The sequence below is a fragment of the Xylaria bambusicola genome (genome assembly GCF_022495145.1).
Source record: "Xylaria bambusicola strain CBS 139988 unplaced genomic scaffold F5B22scaffold_19, whole genome shotgun sequence".
Lineage (NCBI taxonomy): Eukaryota > Fungi > Ascomycota > Sordariomycetes > Xylariales > Xylariaceae > Xylaria > Xylaria bambusicola.
In genome coordinates, this window is record NW_025953572.1 from 147,425 (window position 1) to 169,425 (window position 22,001).

A 22,001-nucleotide genomic window follows, 5' to 3' on the forward strand; every position below is an offset into this window, starting at 1 on the left:
CCCCCATCTGAAGACATGTAGGTAGCACAGAGGACTTTCTCATCGGATGACCCTGATTTCTGACCGTGACACGGGGTAAGATGGGTAAAATTTCCCGCCTGACACCCCAAATCCCGCTGTTGGCGCAGCCGCGTGCCCTGCTCAGCGGCCATGCTGGCGCCCATCGAACCGCTCGTGGCCTGCACGATTGCCTGGGTAATGGGTACATAAGGTAGTCAGTTCTTAGATAGGCAGGGCTACAGTGTCAACTCCTAGACTCCGCTGCTTTTGTCGGTTGTCGGTTGGCTGCCTGCTGAAGATAAGTACCTAGGCACTTACACAGGTACTTACAGTAGATATTACCTTATATAGTACGCTAGGATTCAGACTACTAAGAGCGATGGAAGCGCGCAGGTTAGTCATACGAACTCGATACCTGACGTTACTTTCGTACCCCGATGTCCTGGCATTGGGACGAGCCACTCGTTACTGTGACACATACAAGAATGCAAGGACTGGGTGGTGCTCAGGCTTGAATCGTGTATTGAAGTGTATCGGCCCAAGTCGCCTCCTCACATGCATGAATGTATCGGTTACATATCGTTAGTACTGCTTACATCAATCATCAATGGGACATTTACCGGCTACATGGATTTATGTACCTGGGTACTTAGCTGCCTACCTACCTAACCTACTGTCTACAATACTCCGTATCCCCTTCAAGTTATTCCCTTATTCCCTTATCCCCTATCCAGCAGCAACACTATTCATACCACCTATCCCACCCATCCCACTTTCATCTATTGCTGTTACGTTCCATGCATCAGATCAGCCATATCACCATAGTATCACTAACCACCCCGTAACCACCGCATTGCCCTCATCTTCATTGCCAGCATTAGTGCATTCATCGTGTCAGCTGCGAGCGTTAGGAGGCATTGTTTTTTTATCCATAGTTATAGACATATTTCTTTTCCCGCTACTCTTGTTGCTAGAGCCGGGACCCTTCCCCGGTTGTCGGCGTTTGGCACAACACAATCGTTAGCAAGCAGGCACAGGCAACCCATCATCGTTGTTCCTAGCACGCCGTCGTCTGTTACGGGCATCCACTTAGGTACCTACTGCCTGGTCGACCACGCCGTCAGCATTTTATCATTATCACCATCATCATTCCTGCCCTTTTCTTCCCTCTTTTTTTACACTCTCCCTTCCTCAGGTGGAATCCGTCGTCGTCGTCCATTCCTGTCTCGGCCTACTTGGGGTTTCGCCCCCCCTATCTTCGTTGCTCCGGGAATCCCACGTCTTCGTAGTCTAACCCCCGACTCTCTCTACTTGTCCAGAGTCGCCCCGCGCTCCTCGCATCGACCGACGGCCTCGCCTCATCACCGCTCTCGTCTAGCGACAGCCTGCTTACTACCATTTTCGCCACCAGCACTTTGCACGGAGCCATATATACTCTCGAGTTGTTTTACTGCCGTTCCTATTTGACGACACATTCCTACTTAGGTACACAAGCCCATTCGTTCCTTAGAAACTCCCGCGCTCCCGCGTTTGGCATCATACAGCCTTCTGTGGCTCGCAACTAGCGAGCATCTCAACATTACCTCCCCCAAACGACACCATTCCTCCCATAACGAGAAAACGGAAAGCCGCTGAGGCGACGGTATCTTCTTCTACCACGCCCGACGCCCTGCCGAATAAAAGAGTAACCCTCGTATCGGCAGCCGCAGCTTCAGCGGCCCCTCCCACTCCTGTTACAGGCATGGATTCTGACGAGGACTTCGTGTCTAACATGTCGAGTGAGGATGACTTGATGCAAGATGATACCGACAATGATTTGTCCGATGGTGACGAAGGTACGTTTTCTCACTGCCTTCCTGCCTTCATTCGGCGACCCTTCGCTGAAGTGCCACTCATCTGCTGTTCTCATTCCCTAAAAGGACTTTGCCTTTGAGAGGAAAACCGTGAATATGAACTCCCGTCATGCTGTGCTTCTACTAACCTCGATGGATCTAGACTTCGATGTTTTCGATGACCAACCTGATGATGATCCTAATGCTATATCGTATAAAACCGACAAGAAGAAGGGCGTGACCTTTGATGTCAGCTTTAAAGTTTACGATCCCGATGACATTCGACGCCAACAGGATGAAATGATTGACGAGGTGAACATGATTTTAGCAATGAGCAAAGAAGATGCTGCTATCATTCTTCGCTATTTTCGTTGGAACAAGGAGCGATTAATCGACGACTATATGGACAATTCACCCAAGGTCTTAGAGGCTGCAGGCCTGGGACCCAGTGTTACGGAATCGCCTAAATTAGAACCGATACCTGGATTCATGTGCGACATCTGTTGTGAGGACGAGGACGGTCTTCTCACTTTTGCTATGAAGTGTGGCCATCGGTATTGTGTCGACTGTTATAGACAATATCTGGGTCAAAAGATTCGTGAAGAAGGAGAAGCGGCCCGAATTCAATGCCCCTCAGACGGCTGCCACAGAATCATAGACTCGCGCTCGCTAGATCTTTTGGTTACTGCCGAATTAAGGAGTCGCTACAGAGAGTTGCTCAACAGAACCTTCGTGGAAGATAAGGACACCTTGAAATGGTGCCCGGCTCCTGATTGCGCCAACGCCGTCGAGTGCGCTATCAAAAAGAAGGATTTGGACAAAGTTGTACCAACTGTTGCATGCAAATGTGGCTATCGTTTCTGTTTTGGTTGCATTCTCAGCGACCACCAGCCAGCCCCGTGCGAACTTGTGAAGAGATGGTTGAAGAAATGTGCTGATGATAGTGAGACGGCGAACTGGATATCAGCCAATACTAAGGAATGTCCGAAATGCAATTCCACGATAGAGAAGAATGGCGGTTGCAATCACATGACTTGTAGGAAGTGTAAACATGAATTCTGCTGGATGTGTATGGGTCTGTGGTCAGAACATGGTACTAGTTGGTACAATTGTAACCGCTTTGAGGAGAAGAGCGGGACGGATGCTAGAGACGCTCAGGCGAAGTCTCGGGTCTCCTTGGAGCGTTATTTACACTACTACAACAGATATGCGAACCATGAGCAATCCGCGCGCCTGGATAAAGATATCTATCAGAAGACAGAAAAGAAGATGGTGCAATTACAAACGGCTTCCGGCATGTCATGGATTGAAGTTCAGTATCTGAACACGGCTTCCCAGGCTCTGCAGACCTGTCGCCAAACTCTCAAGTGGACCTATGCGTTCGCTTTCTATCTTGCTCGAAACAATCTTACAGAAATATTCGAAGACAACCAGAAGGATCTGGAAATGGCGGTTGAGGCGCTTTCTGAGATGTTTGAGAAACCCATATCTGAGCTTGCTGATGCCAAACTCAAAGTGGATATCATGGATAAGACTGCATACTGCAATAAACGCCGTGTGATCTTGCTCGATGACACAGCCGACAATCTTGCTAATGGTAAGTTGCAGCATTTAATCACTCCTTCCTTAGCAACTCTCATGCTAATTTTTATCTTGTCTAGGTCGGTGGTCCTTTAATGTAGACCTCAAGAGCGTGGGTAACCGGCGTTAAATACATATAATTGCTTTGTAATGAATATCAAGTAAATAGACGGAAGACATCATGGCCGGAGTAAAGCATCAGAGTGGAATATAAGCATTCATTTTTTTTCCCCCGCATCATATGTATATGTATAAATCTCATAACGTAGCGCGTTTGTAATTCTGATTCTCTAATGATTGTCTACTATACTCCGTGAGGACCGTCGCTTGGTACTAGAATGGGTATACTACGGCATTCTGCGAAGTATTGTTTCTACTTCGTCGAAGATTCGTGATATGATTGTGCTAAGCTCGCCGAAGCCGGGGTACGTCATCATGTATCCAGTCGGTCTGCACGTTACGGTCTCCAGTTACGGAGAATCTACTGTTGGATGAGTTTGCTATGGACAACAAGATGCCATACCTGGGCGAGCGTAGTCGAAGACGATACACATGTGAGGATCTATTGTATTGTAGTTAGGGCATAGCGGCTGTAGTAGATCAAGAAGATATTGTGAATATACATGTAAGCTTGTCCTTATACATCATCTACTCATGGCACTCCCTTCTTATTCACTCGCTAATGTCGCTCCTTGTTTTGCTATTCACGCCTATGACCTGAAGGTATGCTTTGCTTGCTTCCAAGTTAGTTGTCTAGCCCAGGACCTTGTCGGCCATGGAAACTACGGAGACAGGTTCATTAGCATAACTACCCAGGTGGCCTTTTATTTATAAATCTAGGGGGAAATCAGCCATGGGGTTTTAAAAACTAACCGTCAGTTCCAGTGTTGTCGGGCTCGACGTGGACGGACTTGACCTTGCCGTCCTCGACGACGAGGGCGTAGCGCTTGGCGCGCGTGTGGCCGAAGACGGGTATCGCGTCGAACCCGAGGTCTAGGGCCTTGGTGAAGGCGCCTGTGGGATCAGCCATGAATCGGATCTGGAGGAAATTCATGTGAGTATGCAATTGGTCGTTTCATTGGATTATTTAGTAGATCTAGCTAGACGTACGCCGGATAACTTCGTGGGGTCGAGCTGGTCGCCCCAGGCCTTCATGCTGTTGAGCAGTTAGCTATTGAGAAGTTCACTTGACGTCCCGATTAACTTAGGTTATTGATTTCAGCTGTCAACCAGCTGATTACCCACCGCTCATGTGGGATTGAATTGGATTCAAGGCTGATTTTTTTCTTTTTTTTAAGGTTCGGTGGTACTCACACGAAGGCGTCGTTGACGCTCACCACGAAGACCTGCCCGGCCTCGCCGATCTTGGGGTGGTTGATGTAGCTGGGGACATGGCTCGCGGAACAAGCCGGAGAGAAAGCGGCGGGGACGCCAATGATGACGCCGTTGGCAATGCCCGTGCCGTATTCCTTGGCCAGGCTCACTTTTGTAGCGGGCGAGTTCTCGTGGAGCTCGACGTCGGGGACGGCGTCGCCGGCCTGGACGAAGACGCGGGGTGTGCTGTGGAAGGGGCGAGCCGCCATTGGACGGACGGCCATGGGGCGAGATAGGGCCGTGGGAACTCGGCGGAGAGCGCGGAAAGACATTGTGAGGGAATTGGGGGTTCTAAGTCTATGGATGAAGATTGGGATGTAGGGAGCACTCAGTGATGAGTTTAATGAGTGAGTGAGTTGATGGTCGAAGTCGATGATAATCAGTGTAGCTCTAGCTAGTGAGCTCTCGTTTCAGCATAGGTACCAAATGGTTAGGTAGTGCATTGTATGACGTTATGTACACACATAGTGTATCATGATTGCCAGCACTGTCCATCTGTCTCCTTTCAAGCTGCGAGACCACCAAGGACATACAGTATGGACAACCCAGTTTCGTACCGTGAACAAGCTCATTCAAAATCTCTACTATTTACGTATCCCTCATTACTATGATAAGTAGATTGTCGCCGGTTTTTAGCTGCATAGCTAACGCTTTCCTTAAGGATGAGAGGTTATGGCCTGATTTATTTGTACATGTGACGACTCTCTGACTGTATCCGATGGTCGGCCAATGATGTTCGCTCATAGTGCGGATGTAGCAGACTCTTTACATGTTGTGCTTTAAGTTTCTCAGGACGTGAAAATATAGAATATCCGACAGTGATATTCCTCGCAACTACCTTTTGGATCCGATAAAGGTAGAGGAAGATTTATCGTTCTGCTGAAGATGAGGGGTTGTAATAATCAGCTACTCCGTACAGCTGAGGCGAGCTGGTTTCCAAGGTTGACTCTGCCTGATTGTAGCCACATCGGTGAATTGCACGTGTCTGATGTGCAGTAATTGGAATGCAACATCTTATGATAGATGCTATATGATGCGAAACAATATGTGACCTTGACATCGTGGGTTTAAACTTCTAAGCTTCTACTGCTGGTTGTACCTAGATAATTCTGTTAAAGCTGATGGGTGGCAGCGATACTCGTCCTCAATATAAGACTTGATCAGAGAACACCTACTCGAAGCACCTATTTTAATGTGATAGATGAAGTGGTAGTGGTACCTAGTAGATGACGGATGCGTAGAGCCGGATTGACGAAGTCTTGTCTAGCACATCACCATCAGGTGCTTACCGTTTCACTGTACTATATATAACTCGCTTTGTAGACTTTGTACTACGATCGCAAGGCTTCCTCCAAAACAATCACCCAAAAAACATGATGCCAGCCTCTCAAGCGAAGTGTTGTGTGCCATACAGCAGCTCCCGGTCTCGATATCATTCAACTTGTGCGGCTCCCTAGCACTGGACTTTACTGCTTGGTTAGAGCTCATAACGTTGGGGATACTACAATCCCTTACCTAATGACATCCCTGATTGCTACTTTTCTCGAACCCGACAAGCATCCGGGAGCACTATGTTCTGTAGGAACAAGGCGGACCGTTCAAGATATACCATTTGTGTTTCTGGATGATCTTTGGTGCTCGCCGTTGTGCCTAAGAGACAGTCACACATTTCGAAGGGAGGGAAAGAGGGCTTAAACTCGAATAGAATCGTAGCAATACATTTGCTAGGCGGAGAGTGTCTTAATTAAACCATTGCTAAACAAGGAGCTGACCGAACCAAAATAAAAGAAAAAATTTCGTAAACTCGTCAATTTCAAATGAATAAAGTCATGTCGTTCGTTACTTGGCTCCCCGATCTAATAACGCTCTGAGTAGTAGATGTGGCCTCCTGCGTAGGTAATCTTCCAATACGCAATGTGTCCCGAGATGCTGCCGCTTCGCCGTACGCCCAATTTCATGCAGCATAGTCCTAATTCTATGTGGATCCTTAGCTAGAAAGGTTAGGAGTCATTGTTTCCCGGCCATCGCGACCTTGTGCATCGATCTAAGGTCGTAGTCATGTTCCTGCGGAAGCTCAAGCCCCATGGGCTTGGGCGGCTGTTGTTCGGGTGCCTGTTTTAAATCGTCTGATGGCACCAACGGAGTCTTTTCAGTTGATGATCTCCTGATTTTCTCTGGTTTATCTGGTATGGCCGGGGGTGCCTTCACGACAACCTCTGGTACAGGAATGGGTGCGATTTGTTCATCCCTTTCGTCATCTGTCGGAACCTCGTTCAAAGTGTATGTGTCCGCCCTGTCATTTTCCATCAAGATTTGTCTGCACGCGGCGCCGCCTTGATCGCCATCGATGGACTCCATGATACTCGGCGGCCTGTTCGTACCGGCGGCCTTTTCGGCTTGATACTTTTCCAGCGCTGTCCGGAGGATCTGTCGCATAAATGCCTTGTTGACGTTCCGGCGTACACGGTCGAAGTATTTCACTACATCGCCGACAACTAGTACGTGCGCATCGTGCTCGACCTGGATGATATCGGCGTAGTTGGCCCTAGAATCTTCCTTCACACGTAGTCTGCCTGGGCGCAACTCAATCCCAACTGGCGAGTACTGGAGCTTTGGTCCACCTCTAGGCTGTTCATAACCAGGATTCGGATCACCATTCTGGAAGACATATCCCTGTTGAAAGCTGTCGATGCCTGGCTTTGCGAACTCATGCTTGCTAGGGCCACCGGTGGAAATAGGTCTTGAAGGTTGGTCAGCTGCAAGTGCTTGAACGATAATGAATTGGTTGAGATTTATGATGAACGAGAAAGCGCGAACATGCCAGAGTCGCTGCCGTGGCTTTACTTACATGCAGACGCAATGATGGGGAAAGCTCTCACTATGGCGCAGGACAATAAAACGAGTGTAACCTAGGCATTTCCACTCCCACTGGAATTCGGTCGCATCGGCCCAGAGGAATTCGAAAACCTGCCATTGTGCGAATTAGCATCACATCAGATTCGCTTGAGCGATGGCCACTTACATCGCCGATGTGGAGTTTCGACGCGGGCCCGATTTCATATCCCTTGAGCGCTAAGTATGGTATTAGCAAAGCACTTTGCGACGACGCCAGAGAATCTTCAGATTCATAAATCTAAGAAGAAGGCATGACTCACTTAGAGGGTGGTCTGTTGGGCAGCGTGGTCCCAGCTCGGGCAAGTCATCCCCAATACCTGAATCACTTCGAAGCGATGATCTATCACGGCGTCCCATGTCCGACGAGATAGAATGTATTGAGAAAGAAAGAGAGGGAAGCAGAGGTAGAATTGAGTCGAATTTGGTATAATTTCTTCAAAGTTTTTCACAGATATGACTAGACTGAAGCAAGGGAAAGCTTGGTCCCAGTCATGAAGCGTTTACAGTAGGTATCCTTGGGACCACACACGACCCTCTCTCGTTTCTACTCTGGGGGGGAGTGGGTAAGGACATAGGTAGATATCTGACAAGCCAGCTGGTTGATGATGCCCAACATCGTGGCTCCACCAAGATGCGTCGGCTGCGATGTTAATGGACGTGAGACACAGCAACTCCACCATGGACCGTCCATGCAGCTCCACGACCGAGTTTGCACGGTAGCTACTGGGTGATCAAGGAGCGAGGAGGCTGCTTGAAGTGATGGACAAATTGCTAAATAACGGTTTCGGTGAAGCGGGCATTGGCGGGCGCTGTGGAGCTAGCCCCGGTCCATCTGGCCAGCGGTAGGTGGCCACATTGTCACCGCTATTTGCTTTAAGGATAAAGCGATCAGGGGCAATGCATGATAAGTGCCTCGAGTGCGTACCATGACAGAAGAGGGCATAGCACAGTATACCGATGGGGGTTATTGTGGCCAGACAGGCGTTTTGCCACATCGATTCGAAGGGCAGGAAGGGGAAGCGGATATAGCAGCAACTCCTTTTCTGGCAAGTCATTATAATAGCAATTGGCCGCCCCAGAGTCTTCACATCTTAATCTCCTCCTGTTGTGTTCCCCTCTATGTCATTTCCCACCAACCAGGGAGAAGAGCGGTGTTTTGTCAAGTCTGCCAGGTATACCAATTGGATCCAGAGTCACATGCTAGGTACATGCTAATGCACAGGGGTCAACCACTGGTCTTCATATACCTACTTGGAGAAAGATGACTCTGGATGTTGAGTTGATCGCCTCGTCTTGGAACCAGAACTATACGTTATGTGTCGTCAAAACCACCGCCAACGACCCTGAATGGAGTGGACCGATAAATGACATCTCATAATTCGTTCGACGTGGTCGACTCGCGTTTAATTCAAAATCGTACTATTTGAAGAAAGTAGGAAAATGATACCAGCCGGGACGGTCATGACGATAGAAGTGTGCTGTCATCGAATCTATCTCGCCCAATGTTTAACTACCTACCAACGAAGGGAGTAACAACGACAGGCACGGTCCATAGCACCCATATTGTATTCTTTCGCTATGTCACGCTCTCGGATGTTGCCTCCCAATCGAGGGTGAGGGTTTATGTTGGGGACTACGTGGATGAACTTGTTTATGCAGAGGCAAACCTGAACGTAGCACCGAACAGGTTCCGGTTGCGCAGAGATGCCGCTTACTCCGCGATTTCTCTAAGCGCATACCATGAAGAAGAGATGGACTGCAAAGGGGGCAAAGCATCCATATCATAGGACAGATGATAACTGAAAAGACTTTCCAGAATGAGTTTTCAAATCAGAAGCACATCTCTGTCTGGACACTCATAGAGGTACATGTAGGTAAGTCCCTGCTAGATCCTGCCTACAACTAACTGTAGTTTGGCGAGTTCAGTGGGTGGACGGCTCGCTTAAGTAATGGAATTCAATTGTACAGAGGGGTCCTTGACAGGTGTCTGCCAGATCTTGTCGGACAGGCTCGACTGGGTATATCGCAGGCGGGACACGCAAGAGACTGACGTATATGGAGGACCCCTCTTGCCTAAAAGTGTAACTAAACCAAGGTAGACCGTAGATGCTCACGCTTAAGCTCCGAGCTTGGGGATGCGCGAAAAAGGCGCCATCCCGATACAAGATCACCAAATCCCCGCGCCAAAAAGGCCCCTACCCGGTAGTCCAAGTAAACTATCTCGTCTGTTTGTCCGAGGCCTCCGTTTCTCTTTCTCCCAAGACATGCCATTGCTCATTCGGATATCGTAGGTTCAGGTGAGCGAGCGGGCGCTTGGTGTAGTACGTGTAAGGCCGACTCTGGCCGACAACCATTCCCGATTGCCCAATCGCCGATCTTCAGACCGATAAACCCAATAGTCCAGCAGTTTTGTGATAATAGGCCACCATGATCACGTCCGCCCCGAAGTCAAGATGATCTCGAGAAGCTTGACGCGGACTAGACCTCCGTGTCCCGTTTACCTCGGACCTAGCCGATCAGCCTTTGGCTGCCATTCCATACACCCTCCCCAAATAACACCTCTCCTACTCTCAGGCTCGATACGACGAGTTCTTACGACTTCCCAAGTATCCCTTCGACGACCACAGGCGTGCCATACCGAGCGCCCAAAACTAAACAATGTCACGTGGAATACCGCCTTTGGCTCCTCTGCCAGAGCCAGGCAGGAGGAAAGGAAGGCCGCAAAGCCCGCAAATGCCCAAAAAGATCCTTTGGCCGTCGATGATAAAAGTGTCCAGGAGCAGCGCAAGGCGGATTGGGCAATCATGAAGCAAATGGCCTACTACTTGTGGCCGTCAGGCCCAGGTACCATGGACACCAAGGTGCGCGTTTCTATAGCCGTAGCTCTGCTTGTGGGAGCCAAGGTTTTGAACGTACAAGTGCCGTTCTATTTCAAGAGTATTGTCGACGCCATGAATATTGATCTTGGCGCGACTGGCGGCACCGCTGCTACGATCGCTGGAAGTATGATACTTGCATACGGCGCGACAAGAATAGGCGCGACCGTGTTCCAAGAACTGCGCAATGCTGTATTCGCTTCAGTGGCCCAGAAGGCCATCCGTAAAGTCGCATGTGATGTATTTCACCATTTGCTCCGCCTCGACCTAAATTTCCACCTGACAAAGCAGACTGGTGGTCTCACCAGAGCCATTGATCGTGGTACCAAGGGAATCAGCTTTCTGCTGACTAGCATGGTATTTCATATCGTTCCTACCGCACTAGAGATTGGCATGGTATGTGGTATCTTAACTTGGCAATATGGTGCTAGCTTCGCATTCATCACGCTCGCGACAATGTCAGCATACACGGCTTTCACCATCTGGACAACAGCTTGGAGAACCAAATTCCGTCGTCAAACTAATGCGGCAGACAACAAAGCTTCTACTGTGGCGGTTGATTCCCTGATCAATTACGAAGCCGTAAAATACTTTAACAACGAGAAATTTGAAGTTGCGCGCTACGACAAAGCTCTGCGCGACTACGAGAAGAGTTCAATCAAAGTCGCCACGTCTCTAGCTGTTTTAAATAGCGGTCAGAACATCATATTCTCTAGCGCATTGACTGCCATGATGTACCTGGCAGCAAACGGAGTGGCCAGTGGGTCGTTGACGGTGGGCGACTTGGTCATGGTAAACCAGCTAGTATTCCAGCTCTCTGTTCCCCTCAATTTCCTCGGGACGGTTTACCGCGAGCTTAGGCAATCCTTGCTGGATATGGAGACTCTATTCAACCTACAAAAGGTGAATGTCACTATCAAAGAAGCCCCGGACGCAAAACCCCTGTCGTTGTCAGAAGGTGGTCAGATCAGATTCGAAAATGTCACTTTTGGATACCTCAAAGAACGCCCGATTTTGCGGGATTTGACAATGACAATCCCAGCGGGCAAGAAAGTTGCTATTGTTGGACCAAGTGGATGCGGAAAATCTACCATTTTGCGTCTTCTATTCCGCTACTACGATGTAGAATCAGGCAGAATTTTGATCGACGATCAAGATGTTCGTAATGTCTCACTTGATTCTCTTCGGGAATCTATCGGTGTGGTCCCTCAAGACACCCCTCTGTTCAACGACACAGTTGGACACAATATTCGATATGGTAAGATGTCAGCACCGGAATCACAGGTTGTTGCAGCGGCACAGCGCGCTCGGATACACGATATCATCTCAAGTTGGCCTCAAGGGTATGACACTAAAGTTGGTGAAAGAGGCATGATGATTAGCGGAGGAGAGAAGCAACGACTGGCTGTCTCCCGGCTGTTACTCAAAGACCCTCCACTTTTATTTTTTGATGAAGCTACCAGTGCGCTCGACACACACACTGAGCAGGCTCTCATGCAGAATATCAACAGTATTTTGCGAGAAAAGTCTAGAACTAGTGTGTTTGTTGCTCATCGTCTACGGACTATCTATGACGCCGATCTTATCATTGTATTAAAGGAAGGCACAGTCGCGGAGCAAGGGACACACAAAGAACTCATTGATCGGGGAGGTCTGTACTCGGAATTATGGAGCGGTAAGTTCACTGACCCGAATGGTTTTGAATGCTAGATTCTAGAACGCTAACCGCCACCATCTGCAGCGCAAGAAACATTGTTCTCCGACGACGGAGCAGAAAAAGAGAGGGCAACTAGGGAAGATCAAAAGGTCGCGCAGGCTCCATCCCAACAAAAGCCTACTTAATCTTAGGTGGTCATTATGTATCTTACCTAGGTGGATGCGTTCAGTCCCTAGGCGAAAGTCTTAGGGAGAAGCTGAGGAATCAGTGCTTTGAATCTGATAGGATTTCAACTGACCTCGCCGATATAAATTTTTGTTTGTACAATTTACTATGCTGTACGGGCCTCACTAGGGATGGCGAGGTTCCCGAGAGCCTCAGGCACAATGAAAACTGCATTACTGAGCTCATTAGACATATAATCTGCCAAGGCCAGTCCCCAACAACACTCTATTGCCATAGTTTGACCAAGAAAACTTAATCTGGATGTTGTACAGCAAGGGCTGGAAATAGGATTTGGAATTGGAGATTTTTACAATACCATAAACTGCTAAGGCTGCTTGCTATGGTCATAAAATCCCTTCATGGCCCTAGTACTGAAATGGACACAGCATCAACTGGCTCGACCTTGCCTACAGCCTCTGCTAATCTGTAAATCCCTAAATGTCTCATTGCTAACGAAGTCTGTATAACCTCATTTTTCAATACAATGCTGCAAGTCTTATGAAGTATCACGAAATTTCATGTTTTTTTTTTTTAACTTATGCTCCAAGCTGTAAACGATCTGCGTCTTTGGCTGTGCGGGTGTAACAACTTGAAAGACTAAATTCATTGACCACTATTGTTGAGTCTATCTCTTGAAGATAGCATCCCACAATCGTCGCTTGACTGACATGCACTTGCCTCTGACATCGCTCACAAATGTTCGAGTAGAATAACATGTTACAAGGGAAAAGTGGCACAGTACACATATTATAACAAGGGCAAAGATACTGAGCTTGGAACTTGGAACTCGGATTATAATGAACAACTAGTGCTGCATGAGTCCTTGACCAACCAACTCCTTCTCGGCTGTTAGTGGCTTGCCTTGACTCTATATATATCTAGTCTACCAACCTAGACCGCCTAGGTCTCTAGGGCCTATTTTAAGAAGCGAAGTCTATATAACCTCACTTTCCAATATTGCCCAATATTGCCTGTATATCTTTGTAAGATTATGAACAGCCTGCAATAGCTTTTCGTACGGCCGAAGTGCAAGGCGAACTGCATATTCAGCTAGTACGGCGGTTATGCGTGTAACATTTATCAATAGCGTATTGTAGGGGCCTTAGTCTATATCTTTAAAATAATTAGTTTAATCAGTTACTTGTTCATAGGACTTCCTAACTGCAACAAATGAAAACATGCTACATGTTCATAAACAGTGAGATCGATGTAGAACATCTTCAGAAACAATGAAATTGTTAAGCAACACTTTGTTGAAAGCTTGACTATTTAAACCCTATTATCTCCCTTGAGCTGTAGAAAGATCAATTCAAGACCAACAACTCGATTAGGACTGCAAATACTCAGACAAATCTAGCAACACAAAAGAGAAAGATGGATTTCACAACGTTCGCAACAATCGCAAACATTACGACAATGGAAACTATCACTAAAGTGTCAACTTTAGCAAGCTCGCCTACACTCCCCCCTCACGACCTTGCTCCCACTACCCCTCCTACGAAGATTCTAAGCCCCGCCGCGGCAATGGGCATAATAGGAGGGTTCTTTGGTCTTTTGGCCCTTACTTTTGTGATCACTGGCATATTCATTTATAAACGTCGGCCAGGTAAAGGGGCAGATGCAGAGCCCATTGAGATGCTCAAAACAGTTGTGTCTCGCTCGTATCGCAGCTAAAACCTTTGCAGGTAAGTAGTGCCTTGCGAGTAATCATTTCCTAGGGATGAGATAAAAATACAACTTGGACAAGGCCTAATAGCTCAACTCTTTATTCACATGTGCTACCACGTGCCGATAAAAGAGCTAGAATATTTTTAGAATAGATGAAATCTTACCACTTTGTTGTCAATTTCTTTGTCGCTGCATAATTATCTTTTATAGCCTGTTGACTAGACTAATGTAAAACCTGTAAGTAAAGTATAGAAATGTTATAACCTCTAGTTACATACTGTCTTCATGACTCAGGAGACGAAAATTTAACAGTTATTGGCCCAGATTGTAATACATGCCCCTTTACAGACTCTCTATTTATTTCCCTAGAACAGAACAAATTCTCTCAAGGCAGGGTTAGTTGGAAGGTAACAGGTGAATGAAAGACCAAGTCAACACCTTGGGAAAGTGAATCCTGGAGAATACGTTGAATCGGTCGGTAGACTTAGGGACCTGATATGCTCTGGCTAATGACTTCTATTATTGCGCAAGGGTCCCTCCAACCTTCTTGCGGGTAATGCTGAAGCTATATACAGGAGGGGTTTCTTTGTTGCCTTACAGCCTTGTATTTGCTTCATAGCCTTGTGAGTAGATGCGATGAACGTCGAAATTTGGATTGTATACTCCAAAACTTATTAAAAGTTTACTAAAGAATGACACGTATGCACCTAATCGTCAAGTAGCAGTGACCGTTGGGAAAGATCTAAGTATGGAATCACAATAGGGAAAGGAAGATACTCTAGTCATCATAACTAGGACTTAGGCTTGAGTGGTAACGGATGTCATTGAAGATCGATGATGTGTTAGTTGTATGAGGCGTAGAGTGCATAGAAATAAGAGAAGACCAGACATCCAATGTGAAGAGGGGCTCCTATGCAAACTTTGTAAGTTTCCCCTATAGTTGATGAGAGCAATATAGGAGACAAGCGATTGTTCACGAAAGCATCAAATTAGGATTCCTGGACGGTGAAACTTCTCTTACAAAGGCACTGTAGTTTTACAATGGCACTGTATATGATGAAGGTTGAAAGTTCATGAGAACAATGCTATTGATTTCAATAGTTAACCGAACACAAAGAGAGCTTGGTGAAGCTCAAGGTTTAGCATTAGGTATATTTAAACGCGCAGCAGGCACTTCATCAACGAGATTTGTTTGTCATTTACTCCAATCACCTTAAGATCTAACTAGCTTTACGAAACACTTTGCAAATTACCGATATACCTACAAATACCCCCCATGGATGCATGTCACGCTCTTGAACAACCCCAAGACCCCGGCGCTGATAATACAGCCAGAGCAGTTGCCGCTGCTGGCTTTTTCTTCGCCATTCTGAGTTTTCTTGTTCTCTCTGCTGCTGGTTTGTACTGGTGCTATAAGAAAAGGGCTCAGAAGAACGACTCTGACTCTAAGAGTGACATTGAACTAGCTGAACGAGGCCTTTCTCATCATAGTATAGGAGATAGTAGCTCGTCCCCTGTCATGGAAGAGCTACAAATGCCACCGAAACCAATCCTCAATGCGATGCCGGATCCAAAGGGCGAGTTCGAGGAGATTGACCTATCAACCCCTCCAACCGATGTCAGGACGTCGACTGACCAAGGCAAAAATGCAGGGGCCTACACTGATAACAATGTTGAGCCCAGCTCTGCTTTAGCCTCCGAGAAAGTATCTGCAGAACAAGGCTCTTCAAGTGAAGATCCTGTGTAAAGCAGTAGAATCTGTAGCACTTCCTTATTAACGATCGCTAAGGATAAATTCCATTTGTGATTTCATTTGTCAATTATTCATAATTCAATGCATACATATTACCAAATCATATTAAACGTAAATTTCGCCGTATATGGTGACACTTGAGGCTGTGTAAGAAAAGAAGCTGATCGTAGTTGTCTTGGCACATCATCTCTAATACGATTTATACGTAGCGTAGTACAGCGCCACGCTTTACGCTAAAGCGCTTAGATTCTCACCCAAGCTTCAAAGAACTTGAACAAAGCATTCATTATTCCGTTTGACCATGCATCTTTCATCAAGAATAAGACTCTGTATGGCAAAAACGTAATGGATGAAGACGATCGGCTATCAATTGATGAGTCACGGCCGGACGCGCCTTTTCTGGGCGGAGACCTCAACGCGGACGACCAGTCCAGAGATACTGCTAAGCCTTGGCAAATTGCGACGACAAGTCGCGCAATCTCAACGGTAGCATGCGTCGCGGTATTCTTGTGGGTGCTTTCGGGCATGATCATCGTGGTTCCAGCAGCGCGACTCGCGGAAGATATCATCTGCCGTCGACACTATGGTCGATTCGATAGTGATCCCATTGACGAGGAGCTGTGCAAAGCCAAGGAAATCCAATCATCGATGGCTTGGATCTTTGGGTTGTCTATGTCGCTTGGTACCATCGTCGGCCTCATCGCAATGATACCCTATGGTGTCTTAGCCGATCGCGCCAGGAAACCCGTCTACCTCCTTGCCGCGACCGGACAGTTCGCGAATGTTTCATGGTCGCTTCTTGTCCTTCGCTTTTGGCGCACGCTTCCGTTTGAGCTGATCCTCGTGGGACCGACTCTCGAATTGATCGGAGGGGGGCTTACGATGGCGCTGGTCGTTCTGTATGCGATTATATCGGACGCTAACGCGCCGGAGGATAGGTCAGGATAACCCCTTTGTCGTTCCTTTGAAAGGTCCTGTTACTGACTTATATAGGGCGATAATCTATTTCTTCTCGTCGCTAGCTGCTAATCTTGCTGTGTTCATTGGGCCCCCGCTGGCATCTTTCATGATAGAGACTTCGTCGCCATGGGTGCCAATGTCGTTCAGTCTTTTGGCCACTACACTCGCAGGTAGCATCATCCTCCTTATACCAGAAACTGCACGTAGATCGAAGGATCTACGTGGGAATCATGAGGATTCGCGCGTAGCGAGGGACCAAGGATGGCGAATTGCTATAATGTCACAGCTCAGAGGTATCTTCTCCGACTCAAATTTGGTCTCGGTACTTAGGAAGCGATCGGTGCTATTGCTGCTTCTCGTCTTCATCCTCACTGCGCCACTTCAGCTGGGAATGGGGCCCCTTTTCCTCCAATATTATAGCAAGCGATTTGAAAAGTCGATAGAAGAGGCCGGTTACATGCTCGCCCTCCGCGGAGGACTGACTATTATAGTGGTTGGAGTACTCCTGCCAGTATTATCCAAGTATATCAGTTCGTCGTCCTTTGTCAGGCTCTCGAACTTCCGTAGAGATCTCGTCCTCGCGCAAGCCTCTGCTGTGTTTGCTGGCATCGGGTATTTCTTACTTGGAGGGCCCGAAAAGGCGTCCCTAATCTCCGGTATAGTAATCTTGAGTTTGAGTACCGGCCTTGGCCCCTTGGGGCGCTCGCTTATTTCGAATCTTGTCGAGCCGAGCCAGACCTCGCAGGTCTTTACAATCGCTAGCATTGTTGAAGGCATCGGATCTTTGCCAGCTGGCCCGTTCCTCGCCTGGGCGTTTTCTTGTGGTATGCGATTGGGCGGAGTCTGGATGGGACTTCCTTTTTTCTTTCTGGGAAGTCTCGGGGGGCTTGCTTTACTTGTCTTATGTTTCGTTAAGTCGAAGCCTCTTACGACAGGAGGTGGTTAACGGGTGGTGTATCAAGCGACAGACAGTATTCGCAAAGCCAATCTCATATCATAGGCGGAAGTATTGAATCCTTCATTTGACCGGAAAGTCGCCCCCCAGAATTTTAGCCCATATTGAAGAGGCCACAATGAGGCTTTAATCTCTAGCAGAAAATTCTACTGAGATGCCAGTCTACTGGTCATTGTCAAGATGCGTCGCGAAGCTTGGCCCGAACTAGTGCAACTCACGACATACCTACTTCCTAGGTGCATAGGGCGTCACCTCCAGGGTCACAGGAAGAACAGCGATGGGCCTGCTGGTCGATCGTTCTCAGTAGATGTGATTGTTAATCCCACCGGTCATTTGTTTGACATTGGGGCCTTGTATCAAGATTACGACCATGGGAGACAGGGCATGGTAGCTGTAGCCTGTAACTGCGATCATATCACCCGCTACATGCTCGCTTACATCAGTCCACGTTGATGTTGCACAGATGGGAACCTGAGTTACCATGCATGAGGCACAAATTCACAGCATGACTTGGCAGACCACCGATCTGAACATACAGTGCGTCGTGGTTGGATAGAGACTATCGGATTCATAAGGAAGCAATCGAGCAATCAAACGAGCGTCAGGCACTACTGGATGTAGGTAGGTAGGTTACAGTAGCATGCACCCTAGAAGAAGAGATGACATGCCTGACCGCAGACGACAAGGGTAACATTGGTGATATGATCCGGTATAAGAGGCTGAATTCCTTAACTGGTCTGATCCTCGCCGTTCATCGTCGACGGTCGCATGAAGATATACAGTATATACCTACTTAAAGTATGTATTTGAAATGAGGTGAAAGCCAGCTGGGCTGATTGTAGGTGCCATTCGCAAGGTAAGTACCATGTAACGGTAGGTCACTGCTACCTAGGCTAAGGCTTCAGGTCTGGCTAGGGCGGTGCTAGGGGACGTCAATTAGGCACTCCCAGCAGGGACGGGTAGGGACGGGTAGGGACGGGCAGGGATGTACCCACTACCTAACCACTACCAATGGCACCGCGGGGTCACAGGCGATTGGCTCTCAGCGCTTCCCGGTCTCCCATGGCGGTCCCCTTGCAAACGGAACCCGCCAATGAGCCTCTTGCCGCGCGCCTGCTCAGGGTTCATGAGAAACACCAAAGGGCAGCCCGGCGAGCAGCCCAAGAGACCTCGATCCGACGCGATCTGGCGCTTACATGTCCACCGCCGTGGCATCACCCATCTACCGTCGTATTCTCTGGTCGGCCAGCGTCGAGTCTCTCGCCAGGCCCTTCAGCATGGCCGTCTGCGATTGGTCGGATTGGCCAGTCAAGGACTGCTCGCACCGTCTAGTCGAGCGACGAGGTCCTCTCGACCGCCCGCAATCTTAACTTCCGACGCAATCATGGACATGGCCGGTGGAGCCCATGAATCACGGCCTTTCTCTTGTCCTCGTACAAGACGCCGGTGCTCTGCTCTGCTGTTTCGTGGGTTCGTGGTTTCATTGATCTGCAGAGATCTTCCCTCGTGTAATCGTGAACTTCCCTTCATTCTTCGTTTCTCGCTTTTCGCTTTTCGCCTCGACCCTGGTGGTTAATCTCGTGAATCTCGTCGTCTTTCTTCTCCTTTGTCGCGTCTCTAATCTGCGCCTATTACACACTCATTGTCTACTAGGCTCCAGAACATTGGCGCTATTGTCTTCTTTTGATTGACCATCAACATCTTTCTGTGTCTCGTCCCTCTTTATTCCCCTCTGGAAGGATATGAACTGCTGTCGTGCCGATTCTCGCGAGCCGTGACGTTTGCCCTCTCGGCTTATAGCTTTTCCATTTTCTCTTCACCGTTTTCTCTTCTCTTCACTTCTTCCACCAAAACTTATATTCTTATTTACACAATGCGAGTATCACTTCTCTTATTAGATCTCCTTTGGCTGTCGGGAATATCGGCGGCCGGCCCGCTGAGGCGCGGTGATAGGTACGTATTCCTTAAAACATTCTCATTTGTTTCGTCGAGTCTATGAGGCTATTGATGACTAACATGATACAGGATACGACGCGATGGCATACACAAGCAGCCATGGGTGCTCAGGAGATTTACTAACTCGACGACTACCGTCTCATCTCCAGCACAGTCATCCACACCCGTGACATTGGGAGACTCATCTTTGCCAATCCCCTCAACTGAGTCTTCAGCCATTTCTTCCACCTCTACCTCCATTTCAACTTCATCCGCTTTTTCTATCACGTCAACAATAGTGCCTTCTACTACTGAGACGTCTCCCTTTGAGACACTAGACTCAAGTTCGAATTTCGATTCCACTGGAGTGCCAACCTCGTCTTCATTTGTCTCTCGAACATTCACATTAAGGGAGAGCACTAGTGCTGATCCAGTCAATACAGCCACTATTCCTGTAATAAGCATCTTCCCGTCATCAACCGTGACGGTCAAGCCAGGTGTCACATCGGTGCCAGGAAGTTCACAGGACAGCGCAACAACAACTGAATCATCACTGGATTCATCATCGGAATCTAAGACAACTTCTATCAACCCTACCGTTACCACACCGGGCAGTTTGCCAGTAGCCACCGTGCATAGCAGCAGTAGCCAGCCAGTCTCTTCATCTGTTTTGCCCTCTTCCAGCCCAGCTAGGTCAGGGACATCTGGCACCAGCTCGACAGTCATTCATTACAGTAGTTCGGGTCCCGCGACTTCTTTGCCAAGTGTTCCCAGCACACTGTTGCCGACTAGCTCACAGGGGGACAACCTAGCTGGAATGACTTCAACCTTGATGTCATCTTACGTATCTAGCTCTCCCAAGCCTACCGGGACACCCAACTCTGCGGTTCCTACCGTTATTACTTCTACGCCCCCGTCAAGCACCACTATATCGTCTGAAGAATATGCTAAGAATGTTGCCGATGCTGAATTCTACAACAAGCTTTTTTCGACTTTAACAGAGCAGTCTGCTTGTATGGGTGGACAAGTCGCCTGTATCAAGGGTAATATTGGCCAGTGCTCAAGTGCTGGAAGCTTTAACATACTGCAATGTGACCCTGGTCTTGCATGCTCCGCCGTGCCAATGAATACAACTGTTGGTGTTCAAGTTGGGTGCTTTGACAAGAGCCTATCTCAAGATCCATCTGCTACACCCTCAAGCTCTGCAAGCACCACACCAGTACCTAGCACTTCGGCCACTGATTCTGTCATCACGATTACCATTACACCAACTGTGACGGAAACAAGCGAGCTTCCTAGTTCTTCTACCCTCTCAACTACTCTTTCTTCTGAGACGGGGTCATCAACGCCATCAGTCTCGACAGAGCCGACGTCAACTACTACTTCCACCGCTACGTCATTCATCACTCTGACGGTCCCGCAAAGCTCAGAAACTGCTACCAGCACTATTATCCCAACATACACTCCTACATCCTCGCCATCTTCGACGGCTACGACATCAACTGATACCAGTACCAGTCCGTCTGAAACCCTGCCACCCTCATCATCTACAACGCCAGACACAGACGGCACCCCTACTGGTGTAGATATCATCCCAGTGACACCCGTGCCTAGCCACGATAATCATGGTAATGATAGGTCGGTCTTGACGAGCATGAAGCAAGTTGATCCCGTAAAAACCAGCAGCGCGACTGGGCCTGCCACGGTCACCGTTACCGTTACCGAGAAAGAGATCGTAACAACTACAACGACAGACTTGGCTACCGCTACTGTGACCGTAGCTGCTTGATGGAAGATGAGGAACTCAGACCCAACCAAACCTAATACCTTAAGTCACTTCTATTTTGCTGACACTTTAATATTTTCTTTATGTTCCTAGTTGATTTCAGCGTTGGAGTTTGCGAGGCATTGTGTTAAGTTTTACAATATACTCTCCGGCGCACTCATAGTAGAACTGTAGGCTGCAGCAATTTTGCCTTTAGAATATACCCTCTATTAATACCACGTCAGCAACAACCCTTGCAGCTTACCTTCTTTCTTTCCTTTCTTGCCTTCTTCGCTCTTTTATCCAGTTCGCACCAATGGACTTTGGTGTTAGAGTCTCACGTGATCAGGAACACTAGCAGCTTGTGCCCAGACTTGACACCAATGATAAAGAACGTCATTGCACTGCCAGTTCGGCGGTGCTGGCCGATTATCTCATAATATATTGATCTTCAGATAGTACTCCTCAGGCCATATGGATCTTGGCGAGGGCTTAGGTATTGCGAACCCTTGCTCAGGCAGATCG

General features: G+C 48.0%; 9 protein-coding genes across 9 annotated transcripts; 7 read left to right on the forward strand and 2 right to left on the reverse strand.

The window, feature by feature from the left end:
* Positions 1 to 479: 479 nt before the first annotated feature.
* On the forward strand, positions 480 to 1,482 carry F5B22DRAFT_137800 (uncharacterized protein). Its single transcript, XM_047969015.1, has 2 exons — positions 480 to 1,093; positions 1,412 to 1,482. The coding sequence occupies exon 1, from the start codon at positions 608 to 610 to the stop codon at positions 1,022 to 1,024; it is 417 nt and encodes a 138-aa protein (XP_047831024.1). The 5' UTR covers positions 480 to 607; the 3' UTR covers positions 1,025 to 1,093; positions 1,412 to 1,482.
* Positions 1,384 to 3,851, forward strand: F5B22DRAFT_137811 (RING-5). Its single transcript, XM_047969016.1, has 3 exons — positions 1,384 to 1,835; positions 1,996 to 3,429; positions 3,494 to 3,851. Exons 1-3 carry the CDS (start codon positions 1,742 to 1,744, stop codon positions 3,541 to 3,543), a joined length of 1,578 nt encoding a protein of 525 aa, XP_047831025.1. The 5' UTR covers positions 1,384 to 1,741; the 3' UTR covers positions 3,544 to 3,851.
* F5B22DRAFT_137912 (Redoxin) lies at positions 3,808 to 5,426 on the reverse strand. The gene is made up of 6 exons (XM_047969017.1): positions 5,321 to 5,426; positions 4,728 to 5,181; positions 4,524 to 4,569; positions 4,287 to 4,452; positions 4,037 to 4,195; positions 3,808 to 3,975 (listed from the first exon to the last, which is right to left on the reverse strand). The coding sequence occupies exons 2-5, from the start codon at positions 5,057 to 5,059 to the stop codon at positions 4,167 to 4,169; spliced, it is 573 nt and encodes a 190-aa protein (XP_047831026.1). The 5' UTR covers positions 5,060 to 5,181; positions 5,321 to 5,426; the 3' UTR covers positions 3,808 to 3,975; positions 4,037 to 4,166.
* A 920-nt stretch (positions 5,427 to 6,346) lies between these two features.
* On the reverse strand, positions 6,347 to 8,323 carry F5B22DRAFT_137791 (uncharacterized protein). Its single transcript, XM_047969014.1, has 4 exons — positions 7,943 to 8,323; positions 7,810 to 7,859; positions 7,636 to 7,754; positions 6,347 to 7,527 (listed from the first exon to the last, which is right to left on the reverse strand). Exons 1-4 carry the CDS (start codon positions 8,037 to 8,039, stop codon positions 6,795 to 6,797), a joined length of 999 nt encoding a protein of 332 aa, XP_047831027.1. The 5' UTR covers positions 8,040 to 8,323; the 3' UTR covers positions 6,347 to 6,794.
* A 1,450-nt stretch (positions 8,324 to 9,773) lies between these two features.
* F5B22DRAFT_605565 (transporter ATM1 precursor) lies at positions 9,774 to 12,860 on the forward strand. The gene is made up of 2 exons (XM_047974855.1): positions 9,774 to 12,233; positions 12,300 to 12,860. The coding sequence occupies exons 1-2, from the start codon at positions 10,136 to 10,138 to the stop codon at positions 12,398 to 12,400; spliced, it is 2,199 nt and encodes a 732-aa protein (XP_047831028.1). The 5' UTR covers positions 9,774 to 10,135; the 3' UTR covers positions 12,401 to 12,860.
* Positions 12,861 to 13,814: 954 nt separating this feature from the next.
* Positions 13,815 to 14,114, forward strand: F5B22DRAFT_646268 (uncharacterized protein; the record flags this gene model as incomplete). Its single annotated transcript, XM_047978708.1, has 1 exon — positions 13,815 to 14,114. The coding sequence occupies one exon, from the start codon at positions 13,815 to 13,817 to the stop codon at positions 14,112 to 14,114; it is 300 nt and encodes a 99-aa protein (XP_047831029.1).
* A 1,270-nt stretch (positions 14,115 to 15,384) lies between these two features.
* On the forward strand, positions 15,385 to 15,855 carry F5B22DRAFT_646269 (uncharacterized protein; the record flags this gene model as incomplete). The annotated part of the gene is made up of 1 exon (XM_047978709.1): positions 15,385 to 15,855. One exon carries the CDS (start codon positions 15,385 to 15,387, stop codon positions 15,853 to 15,855), a length of 471 nt encoding a protein of 156 aa, XP_047831030.1.
* A 176-nt stretch (positions 15,856 to 16,031) lies between these two features.
* F5B22DRAFT_137992 (MFS general substrate transporter) lies at positions 16,032 to 17,862 on the forward strand. The gene is made up of 2 exons (XM_047969018.1): positions 16,032 to 16,799; positions 16,855 to 17,862. Exons 1-2 carry the CDS (start codon positions 16,207 to 16,209, stop codon positions 17,765 to 17,767), a joined length of 1,506 nt encoding a protein of 501 aa, XP_047831031.1. The 5' UTR covers positions 16,032 to 16,206; the 3' UTR covers positions 17,768 to 17,862.
* A 1,694-nt stretch (positions 17,863 to 19,556) lies between these two features.
* F5B22DRAFT_138014 (uncharacterized protein) lies at positions 19,557 to 21,831 on the forward strand. Its single transcript, XM_047969019.1, has 2 exons — positions 19,557 to 19,729; positions 19,802 to 21,831. The coding sequence occupies exons 1-2, from the start codon at positions 19,650 to 19,652 to the stop codon at positions 21,498 to 21,500; spliced, it is 1,779 nt and encodes a 592-aa protein (XP_047831032.1). The 5' UTR covers positions 19,557 to 19,649; the 3' UTR covers positions 21,501 to 21,831.
* The last annotated feature ends 170 nt before the right edge of the window (positions 21,832 to 22,001 follow it).

Excerpts from the sequence above, each read along its gene's own strand:
- F5B22DRAFT_137800 (XM_047969015.1), top strand. The coding sequence starts at position 608 with ATGGGACATTTACCGGCTACATGGATTTATGTACCTGGGTACTTAGCT.
- F5B22DRAFT_137811 (XM_047969016.1), top strand. The coding sequence starts at position 1,742 with ATGGATTCTGACGAGGACTTCGTGTCTAACATGTCGAGTGAGGATGAC. Across the intron at positions 1,836-1,995 it reads TTTGTCCGATGGTGACGAAG|ACTTCGATGTTTTCGATGAC; the intron begins GTACGTTTTCTC and ends CGATGGATCTAG. Across the intron at positions 3,430-3,493 it reads AGCCGACAATCTTGCTAATG|GTCGGTGGTCCTTTAATGTA; the intron begins GTAAGTTGCAGC and ends TATCTTGTCTAG.
- F5B22DRAFT_137912 (XM_047969017.1), bottom strand. The coding sequence starts at position 5,059 with ATGTCTTTCCGCGCTCTCCGCCGAGTTCCCACGGCCCTATCTCGCCCC. Across the intron at positions 4,570-4,727 it reads AGCGTCAACGACGCCTTCGT|CATGAAGGCCTGGGGCGACC; the intron begins GTGAGTACCACC and ends ACTGCTCAACAG. Across the intron at positions 4,196-4,286 it reads CGACAACACTGGAACTGACG|TTTCCATGGCCGACAAGGTC; the intron begins GTTAGTTTTTAA and ends CTGTCTCCGTAG.
- F5B22DRAFT_137791 (XM_047969014.1), bottom strand. The coding sequence starts at position 8,039 with ATGGGACGCCGTGATAGATCATCGCTTCGAAGTGATTCAGGTATTGGG. Across the intron at positions 7,860-7,942 it reads CCCAACAGACCACCCTCTAA|CGCTCAAGGGATATGAAATC; the intron begins GTGAGTCATGCC and ends TACCATACTTAG. Across the intron at positions 7,528-7,635 it reads CCCCATCATTGCGTCTGCAT|ACCTATTTCCACCGGTGGCC; the intron begins GTAAGTAAAGCC and ends CCAACCTTCAAG.
- F5B22DRAFT_605565 (XM_047974855.1), top strand. The coding sequence starts at position 10,136 with ATGATCTCGAGAAGCTTGACGCGGACTAGACCTCCGTGTCCCGTTTAC. Across the intron at positions 12,234-12,299 it reads GTACTCGGAATTATGGAGCG|CGCAAGAAACATTGTTCTCC; the intron begins GTAAGTTCACTG and ends CACCATCTGCAG.
- F5B22DRAFT_137992 (XM_047969018.1), top strand. The coding sequence starts at position 16,207 with ATGGATGAAGACGATCGGCTATCAATTGATGAGTCACGGCCGGACGCG. Across the intron at positions 16,800-16,854 it reads GCTAACGCGCCGGAGGATAG|GGCGATAATCTATTTCTTCT; the intron begins GTCAGGATAACC and ends TGACTTATATAG.
- F5B22DRAFT_138014 (XM_047969019.1), top strand. The coding sequence starts at position 19,650 with ATGCGAGTATCACTTCTCTTATTAGATCTCCTTTGGCTGTCGGGAATA. Across the intron at positions 19,730-19,801 it reads CCGCTGAGGCGCGGTGATAG|GATACGACGCGATGGCATAC; the intron begins GTACGTATTCCT and ends AACATGATACAG.